This window comes from Sturnira hondurensis, unplaced genomic scaffold (assembly GCF_014824575.4).
Source record: "Sturnira hondurensis isolate 20B ecotype Veracruz unplaced genomic scaffold, ASM1482457v3 Scaffold0007797, whole genome shotgun sequence".
In the NCBI taxonomy this organism is placed as follows: Eukaryota; Metazoa; Chordata; class Mammalia; order Chiroptera; family Phyllostomidae; genus Sturnira; species Sturnira hondurensis.
The window spans coordinates 972,027-991,182 of NW_028080428.1; the positions used below are offsets into that span (position 1 = coordinate 972,027).

Consider the following 19,156-nt stretch of genomic DNA (forward strand, 5'->3'; position numbering starts at 1 on the left):
GCCACTTGCTGTAAATATTAACAAAGTCTGGCCGCTGGGCCTGGGCGCGGGCGCGGCTCCTAGAGAGGGTGTTTACGGGAAGGAGGGGAGGGGGGCGGGAGATTTCCAACACCGAGGCGAAAATCCCTTGGCACGGGCTTCTGCTGGCGCAGGGAAAACCAGAGAGTAGGGGGAGAGGGCGCCTGTCCCTGGGGGCCGGAGGCGGGCGCAGCTGGTGGGAGGGAAGGGGCCCCCGGAGGGAGAGGCAGCCTCCCCCAGGTGCACCTGAAGCAACTGGGAGGACACAGGGGAGCAGCCTGGAATCCCCAGCTCGTGGCTTTGAGTGGGGTTGGTGGCTGAGGTCTAAGGGGGACTGCCTTCTGAATACAGGGACTGGGGGTGCTGATAAACCCCGGGGTGCACACTAGACCCTGGCACCTGCCAGTGTAGGGCTCCTGAGAGAATCTGAGGCCGGGGAGCAGATTGAGGGAAGGGGTGGCAGTGGAGAGGAGCTGCCACGTGTGAGCAGGGCTCCGTGTGTGAGCTGGGGTGGCCTGGAGGGACCAGCTCGTCTGCCTCCCAGCTGTACTGCCCACACGGGCTCGGGGTGGGGAAGGCAGGGCCTCTGGTCTGCCGGCAAAAGCAGGCCAGCTTCCTGAGAAAGACCCGGCCTCCGCTGGTAGCACCAGAAACATCATCATTCAGGGCCCCCTCGGCCAGACGCAGGCCCTCCCTCATGTTCCAGAGCTGAGCTGCCTGGCGGGGCCCAGCCAGCAGGCGGCCTCCTTCCCAGGAGCCAAAGCCCAAAGCAGGCTCAGGCCTGCCGCTTCTGTCCCTGCTCATGTTCAGGCAGGCTCTGGCCACTGTGCCCTCCCTTTGGGCTGGGGGGCAGGCCTATGGAAGGCTGTGAGCCCCCATACCTCGGCGTCAGGGCCACCTGCAGCCACCTCACGGACCCTACCTCCAGCAGCTGGGTGCCAGCTGCCCCCAGCTGGCTCTGCCCCCTCCACCTCTCACTGCTCATCTGGCACAGAAGTTCCTGCCGCTGCTTGCCCTTGCTCAGAGTCAAGTTCAAAGGCTAGAGAGCACTTGAGATGCAGGCAGCCTCTTCAGGCACCTGCCCGCTCCTCTGTCCCACCACGGCCCAGGGGCAACAGTGCCCACTGGGCACCCTTTCTGTTACTTGGCTGCCCTGTGGGGGCAGCACCCTAAACTGAGAGGGCCAGGCCTCCAGACCCCCCAGGGAGTGCAGGCAAGAGGCTGCTGGGCCCAGTGGGCAGGCAGGTGCCAGCAGTGCGGGCTGACTTGGCCCCTGGCCTGCTCTGCCGGCCCAGCATCAGGGGACGGGTGTGAATTCCCAGGCTCTCTCTGGCTGTGCAGCTGCCCTGCTCCCCAGGTCCTGGCTCCCACCCACACGTGGAGAGCGGGAGAGAGGGATGTCCTGTCGTGGCAGAAGTCCCACGTTTTTTCTGCTGGAGAAGCTCTGTTCTAGAAGAGCTGGCCCCCGGGTCCCTGGAGCCGCTGGCGTCCCTGCTCCGGGCACTGCCCACCCCAGTTCCCCACGGTCTTTCTCTGAGGGTGGGCTTGGCTGTGGTCCAGGCCCTCTGGCCCAGCAGCGTCGGGCCCCTGAGGCCGCCCACGAACTGGCTCGAGTACTCGCTCCAGCTCCCAGCCCCGCAAGTCTGGGCTTTGTCAGAAAACAGTTTAATTAGCAGCAGCACGGAGGCTCGGAGGGTTCACTCGGAGTGCGCAGCCTCTCTCGCCTCCGCCCTTCCCGCCCGCCCGCCCTGTGGGTGCTGCGTGCGGTGCCAAGCCTGGGGGCTGGGGTGAGTGAGAAGGCGGCAGTGCAGAGGGCGGGACCGCAGCCAGCCGGCAGCACACCCCTTGCAGGGGCAGNGAACTGGCTTGAGTACTCGCTCCAGCTCCCAGCCCCGCAAGTCTGGGCTTTGTCAGAAAACAGTTTAATTAGCAGCACGGAGGCTCGGAGGGTTCACTCGGAGTGCGCAGCCTCTCTCGCCTCCGCCCTTCCCGCCCGCCCGCCCTGTGGGTGCTGCGTGCGGTGCCAAGCCTGGGGGCTGGGGTGAGTGAGAAGGCGGCAGTGCAGAGGGCGGGACCGCAGCCAGCCGGCAGCACACCCCTTGCAGGGGCAGCGGGAAGGCCCAGTGGTGCAGCTTGTAGGAGCACTCAGTGCCTCCAGTGGGCGGGAGGGCGGGGGGAGCCACTCGGCCCCCAGGCCAGATTGCAGGGAGGCCTCGGAGTCAGCCCCTCCGCCCAGCCCAGGCCCCCACCCCTGCTCCTGGGACTCTGCCCCAGCCTGTCACTGGTCCCCTCCCAAGGAGCCCAGCACCCTCAGGGCGGCCAGAGTGACCCCTCTCAAATGCAGACCTGCTCACGCCGCATCCTGCCCAGAGCCCCAGCTCCCCACTTCCCTCAGGTTAGAGACATGCCCTCAGTGGGGCCCGCAAGCCCCCCCGCAAGGCCAGAACCCTGTTTCCCCCTTCAGCACAGACCACCGCGCCTCCTGAACTCAGAGCTCCGGGACACCCAGGCCTCCCTCCTCTGAGCTTCCGCCTAGGCGGTTCCCCCGGCCTGAAATGGCCTCCTCTTCCACCCTTTCTCTGCCTTGCTGACCCCGGGACAGTCCACACTCCCAAAGGGAAAAGCTCTCCTTTCCCCGTGGCCCATGGGGAGGGAGTCCGTGGCTGTGACAGCCCCCCCCATTCCGTGCTAGCATCAGGGCAGGGGCCCGCACCCCGCATGGGGGAGGGGAGCGGGCTGTGGACGGCCATCCTGACGGGAGGAAGTGAGCGGCCATGGAACAAAACCCAGATCTGAGTCACAAAGAGCCTTTTCATCCCGAAAGGTCGCACACAGAGCCTGACCTCCACCTGGGAGTCCAAAGGGAAAGAGAGCGCTGGGTCTGGCTGGCAGCCCGCTCCGACCTGCTCGCCGCGTTCTGAATCCTGCCCTCCTTGCCTCTGTCCGGGAGGGGGTGAGCGTGGGGTGCATTTAACACACGACTCGGCTAAGTCACCAGCCATTACGCCCACCTGGGCTTCCAGCAGCACATCCGAGGCGTCTGATTAATAACATGCACATAAAAATCTGTCCTAAGAGCCATAGGTTGAAATGAAGCAGGAGGGCTAATTGCTAATATGAGAATTAATATCAGTGAGGAGCGATCTTTCAGGCCGCCAGGAACTGTAATGATGAAGAGCGTCCCCGTGGAGGGGAGGCCTTGAAGCCCAAAGGTGGGGCGGTGGTACTGGCAGGTGGTCAGGGGGTAACCAGACCTGCCCACTCTGGCTCGCCACTGACGTGGGAGTCTGGAGGACCCCATGACACTTGTCACCTGCCCCAGGAAGCCCCATGTGGAACCCGTACCTCCAGGCTGAGTGAGGCGGGGCTGTTTGCCACCATAATGCCCTGTGGGTCTCCCACTGTGGCCCCTTGCAAACCAGAGGCTGCTCTGTGGGGCCTTGAGCTCCCGAGGGGCAGGGGTCCTGCACAGTGCTGGGAACATGACTGGACTCAGTGTGTGTCCGTGGGATGGATGGGTGGGTAGGTAGGTGGAGAGATGGACAGATGGATGGATGGATGACTGGAGAGGGCCCAGGGCCACCTTGCATTTGGTCACTGGTATGTGTCTGTTGCGCCGAGACTGGCATTTTGTGCAGAAGCGAACTGGCCTCAAGGCCCTGGCTGTCACATAGGTTGTGCCACCTCGGACAAGTGCCCTCCCTTCCTTTTTTTTTAAGTCCCCATTGCACCCCACAGTGGGCATGGTCCCCCTGCCCTGTTAGCCATGCCAGGTTGTCCCGAGGCTCGGGGGAGTGGCAAAGCAGAAGTGACCTGGACGAGGATAGGGCCCCTGCACCCGTGGGAAGCCCAGCGCTGTGAGATGCAGGGCCCCCACTGTCGGTGTCTTTTAATACCGTTACGGTGTGAAATGCAACCAAAATAAAGCTGCGTAAGCATCATGAGCAGTTACAAGTGGAAGCTTTTATTACGTTGACCCCAAAAATGGTTCTTTGGCACCTGAACACAGATGGGGACTAGACTTGGAGCGGGTGGGGGATGGGGGAAGGTGAGGTGAGGTGGGGGCGGGCCGCAGCAGTCTTGTGGGGGGTTCCCGTAAGGGAAAGAGGCAGGGGAAGAAGAGAGGTCCCCCTTGGCCCCACAGGTCCACTTCCTCCTTGGTCAACTCGACTGACAACTTGGAGAGTCCACGCGCCACCGCTGACTTTGTTTGCACTGTGGGGTTGCAGCTCGCTCAAGCTAGTGGTGCGCACGGGGGGGGGGGGCGGCGGGGGTTGCTCAGCGGCCCTGACGACAGGTGTTTGCTAGAAGGGCACATTTGAGTATTTACTGCTGGGCCTGGTGGATGCCAGCAGGCACCGGGATGCGCCCACGAGGAGCAAGCCCATGCCTCCACGCACCGCCGCCCAGGCAGCAGATGTGGGGATACAAAAACACCCCTCGCACGCCCGAGAGGCACCCAGTCACCCAGGGTGGAAACACTTGAGGAGCCCAGTACCCTCGGTGGAGTCTAGGACCGGAGGCCCGCCAGGGGTTCCCAGGAGGCTTTGCAGGACCACAGGGAAGGCAGGTTTGTGCGACCACACACCCCCACACAGGAGGTGAGGGGTGATGTCAGACGGACCCCTGCAGGAGGGGTACCAGCGTGGGGTAGGCACGGCGGATGCAGTTCAGGTGTTTGGGGGAAGTGGTGGGTGGCAAGGCGGGTAGATCAGGCGGGGCCAGGCCTTGGGGGTCCCTGGAGGCTGTCACAGGAGCGCTGCCCCAATCCTGAGGGCTGTCGGGAGGGCCCGACGCCAGCGGGGTGAGGCTGCCTCGCTGCATTCGTTGTTTCCAAAGCAGAGCTGAGGGAACATCTCTCTGTCACAGGAAACGGGCGGCCATGACTGGCCAGAGCCTCTGGGTTCCGAAGACACTGCCGCCCCCACACCCTCCCCCGCCCCGGCGGTCTAAAACAATTTCCTCGACCCAGCCAGGGAGGCAGATGACCTCGTTGGACGATTTCCATCTCTTGCTTTCATAGAGAAATTACAATTTATAATTGGATGAAATCACATGGGTGTAACAGCAATAAAACCTCGCGCTGAGCGCGAGGGGACTCTGTCCTCATCTTCCCTCCTGGGCAGACCCCACACTGCCGCTTGATGGGGGCGCCCCCCTCCACTCACCCCGAGGACTGAGGTCCCCTGGGGCTCGCTAGTCCTTAAACCTCCCTGCTCTAGGGGAAGCTTGTCCCAAGAGTTTCCGGTCCTGTCAACCCCGTGAGCCTGCGCACCACCTGGCCAGCACCCCCTGCCGGGTGGGTGCCCATCGGGCAGTGAGACCCCAGCCTGGGTTCAGACTCACTAAAACATGCCGCCCCCCCCCCCNCCCCCCCCCCCCCCCCCCGCCGCCCAAGCACCTAGAAACTCTTGTTGTTTGGAAGGGGCCCAGACAAGCCCTTCCAGAGCCGGCCACCTTGGCCCTGCAACGGAAAGCGCCCAGATGCAGCCGAGCCCGTCTGGGTCCCATTTCAAACCAGAGCTGACACTCTCAGATGTGTAATGAAAGCGCTTTCCCAAAGAGGGGCTCCTGCAGGGGCAGTGCAGACACCAGGGCACTGGGCCTCAGCGGCTCATGAGAAGGTCAGCGAACGAGAAGCGGCCAGGGTGGCGGCCCTGCCCCCGGTCTCCGAGGAGGGGCCACTGGGGTGTGCAGAGGTGACCCGGGCTTGGGAAGCCGGGTGGTCTCAAGAAAGAGGCAGGGACACAGCTCCCTGGGTTTCCTGATGCTCCTGCTTCCTGAGGGTGGCGGGGTCGCTCCTGTTCTGGAAGCCGAGGCCACTGTGGCCCAGTTGGATCCTGTGAATGGCAGGAGCCAGAGGAGCAGGTGCTGGGGAAGCCAGGAGCCGGAAGGGCCAGGAGCCCTCAGAACTTCCTTTTTCTCTTCCCAGTCCTTCCACCCCCAGGAAAGGGAGCCAGGGCACTGGGGGGAAGAGAGCTGTGTGTGGCCAGCTGTTTGGTATCTGGATTTGAAAGGAGAAGGGAGGTGGCGGAGAACGTCCCCAGCCCCCTCCCGGCTCACGGGGAAGAGGTGTTCAGGGGATGGATTCCGAGGGGTCGGGGGAGAGGGGCTGCGGCCCCGGCAGCTGGCGCAGGTGGCGCAGGTGGCTCCTACTTCTGGGGCTTGATAACTCCAACTGTTTTTCGGCAGGTGAGGCGGGGAGTGAGTAAAAAGGACCCCTGTTCGGACAGACGAGACCAGGAATCGAGGCCGGAGTAACGTGCCCCCCACCGCCCGCTTCCTCGGCGAGAAGACTCCTCCACAAACAGGAGCAGCCGAGCAGGACTGAGCCCCTCACCTCCCAGGCATCTTTCCAAAGAGGGGCCTGTGGGGCCCGGCGGCTGGCGGTGCGTGTCAGCAGCTCTGCCTGCTGCGGGTAATGGACCCCCTCTCCCTGGGGACACAGCCTGAGCGGCAGGAGTACGGGGTCCTCGGAGAGCGGCTCCTTCTCTAGTCCGTCACACAAGAGCTCCCTGCCCCGGCCCGTTCTACCCAGTGACTTGAAGGGATTTAAAAAAAGAAGAAACTCAGTAAAGCAAAGGGGGCAGAAGCCACACAGAAGCCCTTTGGAGGAGGTGGCGGCCAACAGACAGAAGAGCAGAAGTTGAGAAAAGACAGGGACAGGCTGCCCCCGCCTACCCGGGATGGGTGCCAGGCCATAGGGCATGTGTGCCTGGGGAGCAGGGGCCTGGAGCACCCTCAGGCCGTGCACGGGAGTCCAGGGCCTTCAGGGGCATCTCTGCAGACGCTCACGCGTGCCCCACGCCCCACGGGGCAGAGGCTGGCAGCACCCGTGGCCTGAGACAGCACGTAGTTTGCGGCTCTGGACCCACAGCCACATGTGACTTCGAGCCCAGCAGAGCTGAGCCTAGGGCCTCCTCCCTGTGCACCGGGGCACCCCCAGTGTGACCCTGCACCCCAGGCCTGCGGTCTACGCCCCGCGCCCCCAGCACCAGGGCTGTGGGCCGGAATGTGAGTGTGGCCCAGGCCCCCCTGGACCCAAGCGCAGCACCCAGAGCAGCGGTCCCACCAGACCCAGCAGGATCCAGGATCGAAGCAAAGGAGGTAAGACGTAAGAGGAAAGGGCTCCGTAGTCCAGGAAGGCCCAGGGGCGCCTCGTGCCCAGAGGGCATGCAGACGGCACAGCTGGGGCCTGCCCTCAAACTGGGCCGGTCCAACTGGAGCCTCACAGAGCCCCCCAGGTCTGTAGCTCCATACACCCCACCCCACACACAAAGTTCAAGCAGCTAGCCTCTTCTGCTTGCCGGGGAGGGGGGGTGGGGGGCGGGGGGGGGGAAGAGGGTCATTTGCTACTTGGCAGCCCCACCCTGCTGGGCTACTCCAGGGTGGGTGGACCCCAGGTATCAGGGAGCAGCCTCTTATGGAGTAAAACGCTGCACGCACACCCCTCCCAGGTCCCTGCTGTCCTCGGAGGGAGGTCTCACCTTGAGCCCCCCCCCCCCGCCCCCAGGTTGCCCGAAGGAGGCAGCAGGGAGGCCTTGGGGAGGCAGAGCCTTTGGTGACTTAAGCACTGGCAAGGAGGACCCAGGTGAGGTTGGGCCAAAGCCATCAGCTGAGGCCCTGCTCTGGCTGGCCTTCGGGCATCGTCTGCTCTGGCTTCAGTTCAGCCCCTGGGTTGCCAAGAGCTGCGTGTGGGGCCCAGAGGAGGGCACTGAGTCCCTAAGGCCTGCCAGGGCTGGGCTGGGTTGGGGCAGGGTCCCACCCTGTCCTCCTGGTGCCCAGAGGCCACGAGGGATGACTGGAGCCTCCAGAAACACAAACGCCAGGCCGCCTGGAGCGGAGGCAGTGCCCTGGGCAGGGCAGGGAAGCCCCAGTTCGTTAGCTGGATGGAAAACAACACTTCCCTGCGCACGTCCCCAGGAGAGAGGCTGATTTACGGCCGCGCCCGGGCGGGACATTCGTCAGCGCCGCGTGGCGGGCACGCTGTCTGCGGGGGCATTAATAGTGTGTTATTAGCCGCCAGCGTGAGAGATGCCCTGTGGATGGGCTATTTGCTGTTATTTATTATGAAGGCACCAGCCCAGCAGTGGGGACTGTCAGAGCCTGAGCTTGGCCCCTGCCCGCCAGCCTCCCTGCTACTGTCCCTGCTCTCCCGCCAGCCCTGCGAAGGGTTGTGAGCAAGGGGCGTCCCTGGGGCTGGGGCCATGCTGGAAGGGAAGAGCCGGGTTCCCCCGGGTTCTCCAGGCTTGCGCCCCAAGAGTCTATTTATGGAGAGCCTGTTTGGGGCCTGGCTCTGCCTCAGGACTGGGCTGTGGAGCACGTGGACGGGTGCCCTGGCCTTCTGGTCTGCGAGTGGTGGGACCATGGGCGCTTCCCTTCCCCTCCCCCACCCGCATGTGCACTGTGGGCTCAGGCTCCACAAGGCAGTGGCCAGCTGGAGAGGACGGGAGTTTGTAAAGGGCCCAGCACACGGCAAGCGCTCAGGCTGGCTGGCTACTGCCACTGCCCAGCCCGAGCCCACTGGGCCAGAGGGGCTGCAGGTCCCCTGGTGGTGGAGAGCAGCCCCCAGGAGACCCTGCTCAGCCGGACATGCCCACAGTCACGGCCCACGCCAGGCCCCAGCTTTGCAGGGTTTGAGAGTCGGTGCCAAGGCTGGAGGAGGTGGGCAGGGCTGTCCACAGCTGCTGTGGGGTTCTCTCTGCCCTGCGCCTGTCCTTCCCCTCTCTGGGACTCGGTTTTTCCTCCTCTGTGACAAGCGGAGGATCTGCGGGATCCTCTGCCTCCCCAGTCCCGAGAGTGGGCTCCACCCTGTGGGAACCTGCGGGGGTGGGCGGGGAGGGGGTCATCTCTCAGAAAGTGGGGCCAGCCTCTGACGCCTGGAGGCGGACCCGGACGTAATTGGGCGGTTCTGGCTGTGGTCACCCCCATCAGAGGAGATGAGTGGGGACAGCAAACCCAGGGTGGGGCCTCCCCAGCTGAAGGACAGATGTGAGACACCTGGGAAGGGAAGACCCAAGTTCAAGGCCTGGGCTCGTGTCCGGCTCCTCTACCACGCACTGCACGATTCAGTGCCTTTGCCTCTCTGGGCTGCGGTGCCGAGGGCCCCGGCTTACTGTTCCCTGCTGGGGTGGGGCTGAAGGAGGGCCAGCCTCCCTCTTCTCCTGCCACTGCTGGGTCCTGGGTTTCAGGCTCTGGGGCCTCCCTTTCGGCGTACTCATCCATCCATCCATCCATCCATCCATTCAACAAGCATTTGTGAGCACCCCTGGGGCCAGGCTCTGGGGTGGGCCCATGAACAGGATGGAACATGACCTGACTGGTAGTTTATTATATTCTAGGAGCTGGACAGCCAGCTCGTCATAAGTCAACAGAAGGTCTCCCCAGGACCAGGACCTGATGCAGTCTGTGCCACACAGCTCCTGGGGGGCCCAGCCCATACCCAACTCTGAATCTCTACTTTATGATCAGCGCGCATCACCACGCCTAGTCCTTCCGGGTCACCCCGCTCCTGTCTTGGCCCCTGGCTGCCAGGACCGGGCTGGCTGCTGAGAAGCCCAGCAGTGCGGACCCAGGGGACCCCTGCCCTGTGCTCAGGGGCTGCCCCCTCTGGTCCTTCCTCTGGCCCCCCAGAATTAAGGCCCTCAGGCCTCTCTCCTACCTCTGAGACTCCCTGGCCTCTCCTTTTCCCTTCAGAAGGAAATCAGGCCCCTGTCGAGGCAGCTTTGCTAAAAATGCACTGACACAGGGAAGCGCCAGGTGCAGGAACCGCTTATTAAGTGTCGCCGGGAGAGAAAGAGACAAAATTACACGTGTCTCCTTTCATCCCCCACCCTCTCCTGGCCCTGAACAGTTTAATATCGAACACTGTTATCGATATAATTAACCTCCTCAGACCCAGTGTTAAAGCCGTACTTTTTTAAAGCGATGTGCATTCTCTGAAGTTCAGGACATCCCAGCACCCGGCGCCGCCCAGGCAGCCACCAGGCGAGCTGAGTGGGGCTGTGTTTCCAGTGGATTTACATACCTGCCTGCCGCTCCCGCCAGTGAGAACTGCTGATGCATAATGCATGCAGCACATAATTAGAAAAATAATTAACTTTAGGTTTTCAAAGAATCCCTACCCCCACCCCCCACGCATGACAAGTTCTCCGTGGCCCCAGGAGGCGGGTTGGGCATGAAGTTGGGCAGGGACAGGCTAAAAGGGCCTGGAGGGTTGTCTGGGCAGGACCCCCAACCACACGCTCCCCTCCTCACCTACCACGCACACCTGGACCGGCCGGGCAGCGCGGCCTGTCACCAGCGACGGCCCTGGTCCCCGGGTCTGTTCACCTCTCTGCTCCGGCTTGAAACCCACCGTCCTTTATCCTCACAGGAACCCAGGGGCGTGGGTCACTCACAGTCCCATGTTACAGAGGAAGGCCGGAGACCCGCGGCCGCCCTGGAGGTGGAGCAGCTGCTCTGAGCCCGGCAGGCCGGCCGGGCTGCCTGCCTCCGCAGGGGAGGGGCTTCCCGGAGGTGGGGGAGCTCTCCCTGGGCCTCCCCGAACACGGGGAGGTGGAGGCCGGTCCTCATGCCTCCTGACCTTCTGCCCTTGACCTTCCGCCCTCCGTGTTGCTTATAATGCCGCCACGGAGGTCACGTAGGCTGGTGGGGAAGCAGTGTAGGCCCCTCGTTAATTTAAACAAAGGTGTGCTAAGGACCCATCACAGATATAGAGGTGAGCCTGCCTTGGTGGAGCTCCCTGCTGGGTGGCCCCCTACCTCTCCCCTTCTGGGTTGAAACCTCTTCTGTCTCCATTCCGCCCTGAGAGCCTGGCAAGGGTCAGGGGCAACGCAGGGGGCACAGGAACGGGGAGGGCGAGGGGCGTCCTCTGTCCCCGCCTCCGCTCCCCGGCCCGCTTGCGTCTGCCCTCCCCCATTCAGGAGCTCAGCCAGCACTAGCAGGTGGGCAGTGCCCTGAGTGCGTCCCAGGAGGACCTTGGGCCCCTCCGTGGGGACAGCTGGGGCAGCTCTTCTCCCCAGAACTGCCAGCCCCTCCCTCAGCAGTGCCTTACAGATGAGGACACTGAGGCCCAGAGAAGCCATAGGGTTGTCACCACAGGCCACACGGCTGGGGGCTGGTAGAACCGGGTTTGAGCCCAGCCCCACTGTCCTCTCCCCTGTGAAGGCGAGGCATTTCTAGTCCACGCGCCTCTTTCCTGGAGTCACCATCTGAAATTCTCAGATTCCCCACTGGGGCCGAAGGGCCAGCTCTGTCTGCCCCAGAGGCAGGGGCAGCGCATCCACCTCAGCTTGGGGGGAGGGGCCGAGGATGCACAGTGTGAGGCCAGCCGGGGCACCCAGGGTCACAACCACAGGCGTGGCCTGCAGGCTCCCGGTCTACCCTGGAGGCTCAGCGGCGCGGGCGCGGGGGAGTGAAGAAGGGGCCACTGGAGAGCAGAGGAAAGCGAGGAGCAGCGAACACCCAGGCCGGGCGGCTTGCCTGTGGCAGCCGGAAAACTGCTGTGGCGTTCACACCTCAGGCATGCGTCATGTGCAGGTCACACTTATGGGGGTGCTTTGCGCATGTTGTCTTATGGAATCCTTAGTAGTAAGTTCCCCCGTAAGGGGAGCTATTCTGACCACACTTATAGATGAGGAAGCCGAAGCTCAGAGAGGGCAAGGAAGTTGCCCAAGATCACACAGCCTGGAAGTGGCAGAGACAAGACTACAACCCACGTTTCTCTGTCCTGGAAGGTGGCAGGAGCTAGTGGCAAATGCCAAAGAAAATGCCCCAGGTAACACCCCACCCCACCCGGCCTGCCTGATGGGGGTCTAAATACCTCCAGCCTAAGCCGCTCACCGCTTCCCCTCCCCCGCCCGCCGCCAAGGCAGGACAAGCATCCTGTCCTGTTGTCAGTCACGAGTTGGCAGGTCATGGCTCACACACCGCCAGCCGAGGTCTGTGGGATCCGCGCAGTGACAACAGGTGACCCCATAAAAGACAGGCGATTTACTGGGTTTAGTTTGATGGCCACATAAACCATCCCGTACACAACCAGGGAATAAAAAGGCTGCCCGGCACCCCAGCAGTTACTGAGCCCCTCCAGTGAGGCGAGCTCCCTCCTCCCACCCTAGGCCCCGCCCTGAGCCAGAGGGCTCAGCGTGGGCGGCCTTGGGGAAGGGGCAGCAGGGGAGAGCCAAGATGGATGAGGCCCACAGACGGGGATGGAAAGGCCTTGGGTCCCTGCCTCCCAAATGGGACTCGGTTACCCATCAGGCATTTCTGAAGTGTGCGATTTATACTCTGTTATTGATGCCGGGGCCTCTGGAGGCTGAGGGCTGGGCAGTGTGAGCTGAGTGGGCACCGGGAGCTGATGTCCAAGGCTGGACTGTCTTTGGCCTGAACAAGCCTGTCCCCTGCTCGGGGTGCTAGTCTGGAACAGCAGAGCCCAGGCGCCTCCCAAATCCTGGTGCCAGGACTCAGCGCTGACAGACCAGGGAGGGTGTGTGTCCTCTGGCCATTTGCTGGGCGCCCAGGCAGAGGCCCTCCTGGGCTCGGGCTGGACCCCTGAGACCAAGGCAGAGCGGCCTTTGGGCAGGCCCGCACCCTCCCATCCTCAGCGCCTGCCCTGGCCCCGACTCAGCTCACAAGCAGCTCGAGACAGGACCTCCAGGCCCCAAGAGTTGTGGTCCCGGCTCCGTGCAGCGGAAGGGGGCGGATGTGCAGCCGGAAACCTGGGCTGGCTGTGACTGAATGGGTGCCTCAGGTTGCTCGGCAGGAAAGTGGGACAGTGCACCTGTGTGTGTGTGACCAGTGGGTGAAGGCACAAACATGTGCCTGTGAAGCGCGGGCGAGGCTGGAAGGTCCCCTGGGGGCCTGGGTCCCTCCCTGTTAAAGGTGGGTGTTCCCAGGCCCAAGCGACCGTCCCCTGCTCCGAGCCCATCTGTCCTACAGTCTGGGCCGGTGGTCTTCCCAATCCCAGATCTAACAAGAGGTGGGGGAGTCAGGGGTCCGATAAGGGTGGGGCAGCCTGGGAGACCCATGCTCCGCCCAGATGCCACGGAGCCCAGGGTGGGCTGGGAAGCATGATGCGAGGCTCTGGGTGGGAGACAAGCAGAGGGAAGTGGCCAGGCTGTCTGGGCAGGGAAACGGACGACCCAGGGGCCCAGGGGTGGAGAGCTAGGGGCTCAACCTGCAGGAAGCACAGACCAGCTCCATGTTCTGAGGGGCAAGTCTGAGTGGGGCGAGGACCTGCAGCCTGGGTTGGGCAAGCATCCTGGGTCCCTCAGGCCAGTGGGTGCTGGTGGGAGGGAGCTTGAGCTGGCTTCAGGGGCCCAGAGTGCTGGGCATGGTCTCCTCAGCACCCTTCTCCCACTTCCCCTCTGACTCTAGACACAGGCCCTGGGCACCTCCCCGCAGATCCTAACTTGCTTCCAGCCAGGTGTCCTGGGCTGACCCCTGACCTGCCTTGGGACCTTATGGACAAAGCTTCGCTGCAAACAGGCCCTGGGCTGGGTTAGTGCGTCAGCCAGCCACAGGCAAAGCCTGAGCCACCCCCTCCACCAGAAGGCCTTGGAGCTGTGGATGGGGCAAGACCCCCGTAAATGCAAATGGGGCCAGAGTGTGCAGGGCTCAGCCCCTGGTATAAGCAGGTGGTCACTGATGCTCAGCTACACACACCAACACGGTCAGTGGGCCCGGCCCCCCAGCCTCTGAAATTTAGCTGGGGACGGTAAAACACCAGTCACCAAACAACATGGCCTGCAGCCCATGGACATGCAGTGCTTTGAGCCTGGTGGTCAAGATTCTGGCCTCGGAGCCCCGTCTCCACTTATCGAGTGACCCTGAGTGAGTTCGCATCTCCAAGCCTCAGGTTTCTCATCTGTTACGAGGGAGCAAGAAAGGCTCCAGCCCCACGTTTGCTGGGAGGGTTGAATGGCTTCAGTTTTCACGCAGCTCCAGGCAAGGTCATTATTACGATGGGAGCTGCCATCCCACCAGAGCAGAGTCACGAGTGGCTAGAACATGGGTTGGCATATGGTACATGATCGGTCAACATCTGCTGGGTGGCTGGGTGGCCAGATGCGCGGATGGACGAGAGGTGGGGGGAGGGAGGGCCGAAGGAAGAGAGGGGTAGGTGGGTGGGCAGACCAAGGGCTCGGTGAGTGGGTGGGGAGGAGAGCTGACAGAGAGAAGCTCTCCAGGGCACCAGGAAACCTAGCGGGGGAGGGGGCGCCAGAGCCTGGTCCCGAAGGATGACAGCAGTTTGCTGGGTGGAGAGGAGCAAGCCTGGAGTAGAGAGAGACCAGGAAGGAGGTTCGACCTGGTTGAGAGACGGAGACCACTGGGCACTGGGCCCCCGACGCCTTCGGCGGGCGCACCCTCCGTCTGCTCTGCGCCCAGGGCCGCCCTCTGCCACAGAGGCTTTGTGGCCCTGCCGTCAGACCGCGGACCTTTGCCAGCTGCACGAAGACACCTTCCCCGCGGAGGCTGAAAGATAATTTCCCTTTAATTGATTTTTTTTACCACTACGAAATATAAAATAACGAGGAGAGTCTATGCTGTAATCTCTCCATTTGTGAAAGCTGACGTTACACCTCCAGGCAGTTTCCTCAGAGCATGGCCCCTCCCTCCTTTAAAAAAAACCTCATTTCTTTAAATGCAAGGAAACATATATATTTTTCAAGTTTTGTGATTTTGGAAGTGGACAAGGTGTGGAATAATTTTCCACACAGCATGGAACACAGAGCCAGGGAGGGCACCTCAGATAAAGAGAGATTTCTGTAAATACAGGAGAGAAAGCAGCTCTGTCGACACCTTCGTCTTCTATGAAACGCACGAGTGACAAACAGGACATGTTTTAACACCAGACAATGAAGCGCCTGCTCTCTGCTGCTCACCAGTGACGACGCTGGCAGTTTTTCTAGTCACACACACACACACACACACCCTTTGAGCTTGCAGGCCTCCCAGAAACAAGCTTTCCCTTCAAACCCTGGGGCCGAGCCAGGTGTGAGCTCCTCATTCCAGTGAGAAATGGCTCTGAATCCATAAAATGTGCCCTAAATCCACCCCCCCACCTTTGACCAGCCCCTTGTAGCATTGGCCGTAAAAAGTGGCTTCGTGGGAAATCTTGAAGGAAGAAGCCGAAGCTACGGCGTGGCCCTCCCTAAAGGAACCTCACTCGAGGCGCGGAATCATCCAGGAGGGCACACAGCACCCGTGCCCCTGGCAGGCAGCACCTCGCTCCTGCTGAGATGCAATGCTAGCCAGATGTCGCTGGAGTCCGGTAAGCCTGACTGGTCATCTGCGGCACAGCCTGGGCACTGAGGGGCATGGTACCTGCGCCACGAGGCTCGGTTCCTGCTTCACGTCCCTGCCTGCAGTGGCCCGTCAGTGGCGGGTGGTCACTGCCTCTCGCTCTCACCGTGCGTGTCTTGTGCTCCTTGCAGGTGCCGAGGCCCCGAGTCTGGTGAGGCCCCACTCGCCCAGCCGTCCACCATGGTGGTGGCGCTCCCCGCCTCCGCCGCCACCACCACCACCACCGCCGCCACCGTCACGGCCACCCTCGTGATGACCACGGCCACCATGGACCTGCGGGACTGGCTCTTCCTCTGCTACGGGCTCATCGCCTTCCTGACGGAGGCCATCGACAGCACCACATGCCCCTCGGTGTGCCGCTGCGACAACGGCTTCGTCTACTGCAACGACCGGGGGCTCACCTCCATCCCCGCCGACATCCCCGACGACGCCACCACCCTCTACCTGCAGAACAACCAGATCAGCAGCGCCGGCATCCCCCAGGACCTCAAAACCAAGGTCAGCGTGCAGGTCATCTACCTGTACGAGAACGACCTGGACGAGTTCCCCGTCAACCTGCCCCGCTCCCTGCGGGAGCTGCACCTGCAGGACAACAATGTGCGGGCCATCGCCCGGGACTCGCTGTCCCGCCTCCCGCTGCTGGAGAAGCTGCACCTGGACGACAACTCCGTGTCCACCGTCAGCATCGAGGAGGACGCCTTCGCCGACAGCACGCAGCTCAAGCTGCTCTTCCTGAGCCGCAACCACCTGAGCAGCATCCCCTCGGGGCTGCCCCGCACGCTGGAGGAGCTGCGGCTGGACGACAACCGCATCTCCACCATCCCGCTGCACGCCTTCAAGGGCCTCGACAGCCTCCGGCGCCTGGTGCTGGACGGCAACCTGCTGGCCAACCAGCGCATCGCCGACGACACCTTCAGCCGCCTGCAGAACCTCACCGAGCTCTCACTGGTGCGCAACTCGCTGGCCGCCCCGCCCCTCAACCTGCCCAGCGCCCACCTGCAGAAGCTCTACCTGCAGGACAACGCCATCAGCCACATCCCCTACAACACGCTGGCCAAGATGCGCGCGCTGGAGCGCCTGGACCTGTCCAACAACAACCTCACCACGCTGCCGCGTGGCCTGTTCGACGGCCTGCAGAGCCTGGCCCAGCTGCTGCTCCGCAACAACCCCTGGTTCTGCGGCTGCAGCCTCATGTGGCTGCGGGACTGGGTGAAGGCGCGGGCGGCTGTGGTCAACGTGCGAGGCCTCATGTGCCAGGGCCCCGAGAAGGTCCGGGGCATGGCCATCAAGGACATCACCAATGAGATGGACGAGTGCTTCGAGACAGGGCCCCAAGGAGGCGTGGCCGACGCTGCCGCCAAGACCACGGCCAGCAGCCACACCTCCGCCACCACGCCCCAGGGCTCGCTCTTCACCCTCAAGGCCAAGAGGCCGAGGCTGCGCCTCCCCGACTCCAACCTGGACTACCCCATGGCCACGGGCGATGGCGCCAAGACCCTGGTCATCCACGTGAAGCCCCTGACGGCGGACTCCATCCACATCACGTGGAAGACCGCACTCCCTGCCTCCTCCTTCCGGCTCAGCTGGCTGCGCCTGGGCCACAGCCCGGCGGTTGGCTCCATCACGGAGACCCTGGTGCAGGGGGACAAGACAGAGTACCTGCTGACGGCCCTGGAGCCCAAGTCCACCTATATCATCTGCATGGTCACCATGGAGACCGGCAACACCTATGTGGCTGATGAGACGCCCGTGTGCGCCAAGGCGGAGACCGCCGACAGCTACGGCCCCACCACCACGCTCAACCAGGAGCAGAACGCCCACCCCATGGCCGACCTGCCCCTGGCGGCTATCATCGGGGGTGCTGTGGCCCTCGTCTTTCTCTTCCTGGTCCTGGGGGCCATCTGCTGGTACGTGAACCGGGCCAGCGAGCTCCTGACCCGGGAGCGGGCCTACAACCGGGGCAGCCAGAAGAAGGGCAAGTATATGGAGTCGGGGACCAAGAAGGATAACTCCATCCTGGAAATCCGAGGCCCGGGGCTGCAGATGCTGCCCATCAACCCTTACCGCGCTAGAGAGGAGTACGTGGTCCACACCATCTTCCCCTCCAACGGCGGCAGCCTCTGCAAGGGCTCGCACACCATTGGCTACGGCACCACGCGGGGCTACCGCGACGCCGGCATCCCCGACATGGACTATTCCTACTCATGATGCCCACCCTGGCAGGCCCACCCCGGCACCCGCCTCCTCCTGGCCTGCAACCCCTCGCTCTGCCCGGCCTGCTGCCTTCCGACGGGGCAAGGAAAAGAAACTCCACGATGACTCCCCCAGCGAATAGCCAAGTTTGGGGAGGGTTATCAATTTTCTAGAACACCGCAGTGGAAAAAGGAAAAAATTTTTAAAGGTAGAAGGCGAGAGAGGGGTTTGATGTTGCGGAAGACACGATTTACACCGAGTTATGCCAGCTGGGGAGGGAAGGACTGAAAGTGATGCTGCGGGAAGGGTCGGGGCGGGTGGTTTTCCCCGCGAAGTGGGTGGACTCTCCCTGGGCAGCGTCTGCGTGCGCCGCGCACCCTGTCCAGGCCGGCACAGAAGGACGGTCAGGGAGGAGCAGCTGGCACAGGAGCCCCGCACAGCCCTTGCTGCTGGCTGCTCACTGGTGGTGGAAGGTTCGCAGGCTCCTCCCAAAGAGAGGGGAAGGAAGATCTTTTTGTTGGGGAGATAGTGTCCTGAAATCTCTTCTCCGGTTCTTTCCATACCACTTCCCTTACAGATTTTCAGAAATATCGCGTCTTTGCATTCTTTGAACAACGATGTAACCAATTAAAAAGCAAACTTTCTCTTTCCTATATGCAACCCTCTTCGCTTCCATGCACCACCACGCGCCATGGAAGCCCCATGGAAGCTGCGGCTTTCCCGGCCCCTTGGAGGTGTGTCGGTCAGCCTCTCTTGTCTCCACGTCGTGTCTCTGAGCGCAGACGGGCAGACAGAGCCGCAGACAGAGCCGCAGACGGCCCTGATGATACTTCCTGGGTCAGTTCGTACCGTTTCTTGAGAAAATAGAGTCGTGAAAGTGTTGCTTTCTCCTAACGCTTATTGAGTAAGTAGGCGCGATGCGTTGGGGATCAGGATGGGGTGGGGGATGATGCCACTCGTGACAGCGGAGGCGCGTCTGTTCTGCACGGGCAGGTGCTTTCAGCTTGCTCTGGTCTCGGGGTGGCCAGAACTGGGCCTCGCTCCTGTCTGCTGTAGAGAGACCGTGACCAGTGTGACTGACAGGCTCCTCATCTTACACACACACACACACAAAGTCACCTCAGTAGCCACTTCTTTCTTTCTTTCTTTTTTAAAGATTTTATTTATTTTTTAGAGAGAGGGGAAGGGAGGGAGAACAAAAGGGAGAAAAACATCAGTGTGTGGTTGCCTCTTCCAAGCCCTTAGATGGAGGCCTGGCCTGCAACCCAGGCATGTGCCCTGACTGGGACTCAAACCGATGACCTTTTGTTCAAAGGCTGGCACTCAACCCACTGAGCCACACCAGCCAGGGCTGTAGCTATTTTCTCTGTGCTCTGTGCTTCCTCCTGGGACAAGGTAATTGACACAAAGATGTTTTGGTTCTTTTTTTTAAATATCAGCTGATTAGACTTAATGGTTTCCATAGCTGCTGAAACAACACCCAGAAAAAGACATGAAAATTCTCGGAAAAGCCCTGGGAGACAGCACTCCCCAGGGCAGAACACTCAGCCGTGCCCACCCCCCTGGACTGTTCTGGAGACAGGGGCTCCATTCGCCCTCCGAGCCAGCCAGCCTCCCACCCAAAGGACACTGACCAGGG

General features: G+C 62.3%; 2 protein-coding genes across 5 annotated transcripts in view; one reads left to right on the forward strand and one right to left on the reverse strand.

The window, feature by feature from the left end:
- FLRT1 (fibronectin leucine rich transmembrane protein 1) overlaps positions 1 to 17,703 on the forward strand; it is a 65,231-nt gene extending 47,528 nt beyond the window's left edge. The window contains exons 2-3 of the mRNA XM_037053015.1: positions 6,211 to 7,125; positions 15,456 to 17,703. Of these exons, the coding sequence (XP_036908910.1) occupies positions 15,505 to 17,532 (2,028 nt within the window). The 5' untranslated portion in view covers positions 6,211 to 7,125; positions 15,456 to 15,504 and the 3' untranslated portion in view covers positions 17,533 to 17,703. The remainder of the gene's footprint in view (positions 1 to 6,210; positions 7,126 to 15,455) is intronic.
- The window catches only part of MACROD1 (mono-ADP ribosylhydrolase 1), a 134,144-nt gene that overhangs the window by 77,169 nt on the left and 37,819 nt on the right, over positions 1 to 19,156 (reverse strand). The gene's annotated exons all lie outside the window — the stretch shown is intronic.